Source organism: Amphimedon queenslandica, unplaced genomic scaffold (genome assembly GCF_000090795.2).
Source record: "Amphimedon queenslandica unplaced genomic scaffold, v1.1 AMPQUscaffold_12049, whole genome shotgun sequence".
Lineage (NCBI taxonomy): Eukaryota > Metazoa > Porifera > Demospongiae > Haplosclerida > Niphatidae > Amphimedon > Amphimedon queenslandica.
The window spans coordinates 10814-13927 of NW_003547712.1; the positions used below are offsets into that span (position 1 = coordinate 10814).

The 3114-nt window shown below is 34.0% G+C and overlaps 2 protein-coding genes across 2 annotated transcripts; both read right to left on the bottom strand.

Annotated features, from left to right (window-relative positions):
- Positions 1-934: 934 nt before the first annotated feature.
- LOC109588510 (uncharacterized) lies at positions 935-1646 on the bottom strand. Its single transcript, XM_020004667.1, has 3 exons — positions 1473-1646; positions 1308-1425; positions 935-1248 (listed from the first exon to the last, which is right to left on the bottom strand). Exons 2-3 carry the CDS (start codon positions 1336-1338, stop codon positions 935-937), a joined length of 345 nt encoding a protein of 114 aa, XP_019860226.1. The 5' UTR covers positions 1339-1425; positions 1473-1646.
- Positions 1647-1816: 170 nt separating this feature from the next.
- Positions 1817-2745, bottom strand: LOC109588512 (ubiquitin carboxyl-terminal hydrolase 47-like). The gene is made up of 5 exons (XM_020004672.1): positions 2551-2745; positions 2420-2467; positions 2243-2364; positions 2092-2163; positions 1817-1933 (listed from the first exon to the last, which is right to left on the bottom strand). The coding sequence occupies exons 1-5, from the start codon at positions 2560-2562 to the stop codon at positions 1882-1884; spliced, it is 306 nt and encodes a 101-aa protein (XP_019860231.1). The 5' UTR covers positions 2563-2745; the 3' UTR covers positions 1817-1881.
- Positions 2746-3114: the final 369 nt, after the last annotated feature.

The window sequence follows — 3114 nt, forward strand, 5'->3', positions numbered from 1 at the left end:
CATCATGTCAGCCTGCATGAAGAAGCTTACACCAAACTTTCTTCCTCCTTTTCCAAAAAAGACAAAAATTGTCCTAACATGTCGAACTTTGTAGTAGTTGTAGGCCTCTAGTTGTTTCCAGGACATGAGCTGCTCTTGTGTGAATAGCCCAGGCCTGCTAACAAAGTATAGGGCCAAACGGATTTGGCCAGTTTCTCATCCCTGAAGTAAATTGGACACTGTTTTTTTCAAGCAAATAAGGGTCATCATTGATCATCTAACCAACAGATTTCAGCTTTGCAACATAGCCGCTTTCTTGCATCCTCAAACAAAGATATAAAATGTGTATATCTGATGCAGTCATTTTGCTTTTTGCCAACCAGTGGGTGTGCCTGGCCACATGTAACCCAATGTTTTGCTGACTTCAAAGCAGTGTTATATTAGTTAACTATAACTATAACTACGGTAAATCTATTTTAGTACAGCAAAATTGTAATTTAGTTAACTAAACTATAATTCTTCTATTTGATGTCAAAATAACTAGAATCATAACTAAAATGATTTGTCAAAATTATAACTAAAATAAAATTAACAGTTTTGTACTAGTACTAGCCACACCAACTTGTTAATTGAAATCTACTTTCATTTGACCAAAATTGATCCTGTTGAGAGGGTACTTTTGTTAGTGAGGCATGTTTGATTATGGTAATATTTGAAATTGCTATAAATCAACGCCTTTTTTGCTTGGTATTGTTTGGTTTGTTATAACTAAAACTATAACTATAACTAAAAAGAAAATGGTCATAACTAAAATAAATGGCTGAGTCTTTACTATAACTAGAACTGGAACTAAATATACTTTGTTCTAAAGTACTATAACTAAAACTAGAATGTAAATCATGAACTAAAACAACACTGCAAAGTTCAAAGAAGTGCTACCTAATGCGCAGATGGTCTATACTATAGTTATACATACAGTTATGGTTGACTCACTTAACTTCTCAGCTACAGCAGTTTCATTCATAGATCGTAAAGCATCTGACAGTGAGTTGAAGTTGGCTCCTCCTCTTCTGTCAACATTATCAACTCTACGTAGCCAATGGGAGAGACACTCTGTTTGACAGTGATACACATCTCCACGATACTTCATTTCAAGTGCTTCCAGTGTAGTTTTCAGTAGTCCTAGTCTCAGTCCCAGCTCTTGCCACTTTGTTCCTTGAAAGCCACATTTCTTCAATAAGTCAATAACATCAATCAAATCACCAATATCTATTACAAGTAAATTGTAACTCAAAATGGCTAACTAATACTAGCAGCTCTACCTGTACCTAAACAAGTTTGACTAGATCTAGTAGCCATTGTTCCATTAAGGTATTTTTACAGTCCTGAGAACCAGAATCACTCGCTGAAGCCTCTGCCACAAAGTCTTTAAAGGGTGGGGTCTACCTAGCTTAGAGGAATAAATGGGTGGGGCTGTATAGATCTACATGTACCTGGTAAAATGGCAAATTGCAATCTTATAACTCAACTATGATCTCATTTTACTGTTGAAAATGTATGGCGACAAGATCCTTGATGGTGATAATGAATCATATCCAGATCTAGCAGTCATTACATTAGTTTGCTAGATTTAATAGAAAATTATTTTAAAATCACTGTAATACCTAGTCTGGTCCCGCCTCTTCGTTGCCCGGGGGTACCCCCGCGCAACGAAGAGGCGGGGCCAGACTATGTAATACCGTGACCTAGTCCCGTGACCATAGTCTCGCTAGCCAGACTCTAATTAAATTAGAGTCTGGCTAGCAAGACTACCATAACCACTGAGGTGACCATAAAGTATTCTGGCTAGGTTAAATTTTTGTGAATTTTAACATTAAAAGATTAAAAAATTAAAATAATAAATTAATACAACCAATGTCCATGTTTTGATTTGAATTCCTTAATTTTCTTCAACCTACAGTAATATAAAAATTAGCAGATCTATTACTTCGACTTGCAACTATCATAAATGGCATAAATAAACAAATCATATTTGTATATAGCTTTCTTTTCTAAAAACTTATGATTGCACATGTACATGTACATGATAAAACATGCGGTACATTTATTGACCTTGCATCCTCTGCCTCTTGTATTTCTGATCTCTCTCTATCTGTTAACTCTTTCACTGTCTCTCTATTGTCTCTAAATAAATGTACAAACAGTATGAAGTGTATGTAAGTGTGTGCGTATACATAATGTATGTATGTATATTCATTAGTACTTGTAATATATGACATGCCCATCATATATTTTTACTGAGTCTCTGTCTGAAGTGATAAAATACCATTTCAACTTATTCTCAATATCAAGACACAATATCTCAACAGGAAATGACATTAAATCCTAAGAGTTGAGAGAGAGAGAGTACCTTAATATGTTTTAACGCCAATTGTTAAACCTTTGCATAATAGATATGCTCAACAGGTAGTCCACTTAGCTCTGACAACTGTAAAATAATAATAATAATAATAATAATAATAATAATAATAATAATAATAAATGCTCAGATGTGGCTGAATAGGACTCTACCTGTCCTGCCATCTGTGGATGGGCTGATTTAACTTTTCTCTCTCTCTCATGTCTTTCTCTCTCGTCTTTATTCTTCTTTTGTTTCTTCTCTCCTTTCCATTTTTGTGATTATGGGTTTCTCCCCCTTTTCCCACATCTCTCCTTCTCTCTCTCATAATAATAATAATAATAATAATAATAATAGTAATAATAATAATAATAATAATAATAATAATAATAATAATAATAATAATAATAATAATAATAATAATAATAATAATAATAATAATAATAATGACTTGTGGAAAGACAGTGTTGTGTCAGAAGGATCCAAAGAAGGGAGCAGCAGTAAGTAATTTTAGACCAATATCATGTTTGCCAGTGATGTGGAAGTTATTGACAGGGGTACTTGCTGAATATCTGTATATCTTTTTTGAGAGTAATGAGTTGTTGCCAGAGGAGCAGAAAGGGTGTAGAAGAGGGAGTAAAGGAACTAAAGACCAGTTGTTAATTGATAAGATGGTGTTAAGAGATTGCAAGAAGAGACGTACTAATCTGTCATTGGCCTGGATAGACTATAAGAAA

Excerpts from the sequence above, each read along its gene's own strand:
- LOC109588510 (XM_020004667.1), bottom strand. The coding sequence starts at position 1,338 with ATGGCTACTAGATCTAGTCAAACTTGTTTAG. Across the intron at positions 1,249-1,307 it reads ATCTAGTCAAACTTGTTTAG|ATATTGGTGATTTGATTGAT; the intron begins GTACAGGTAGAG and ends TACTTGTAATAG.
- LOC109588512 (XM_020004672.1), bottom strand. Across the intron at positions 2,365-2,419 it reads AGCATATCTATTATGCAAAG|GATTTAATGTCATTTCCTGT; the intron begins GTTTAACAATTG and ends CTCAACTCTTAG. Across the intron at positions 1,934-2,091 it reads CAAGAGGCAGAGGATGCAAG|GTTGAAGAAAATTAAGGAAT; the intron begins GTCAATAAATGT and ends ATATTACTGTAG.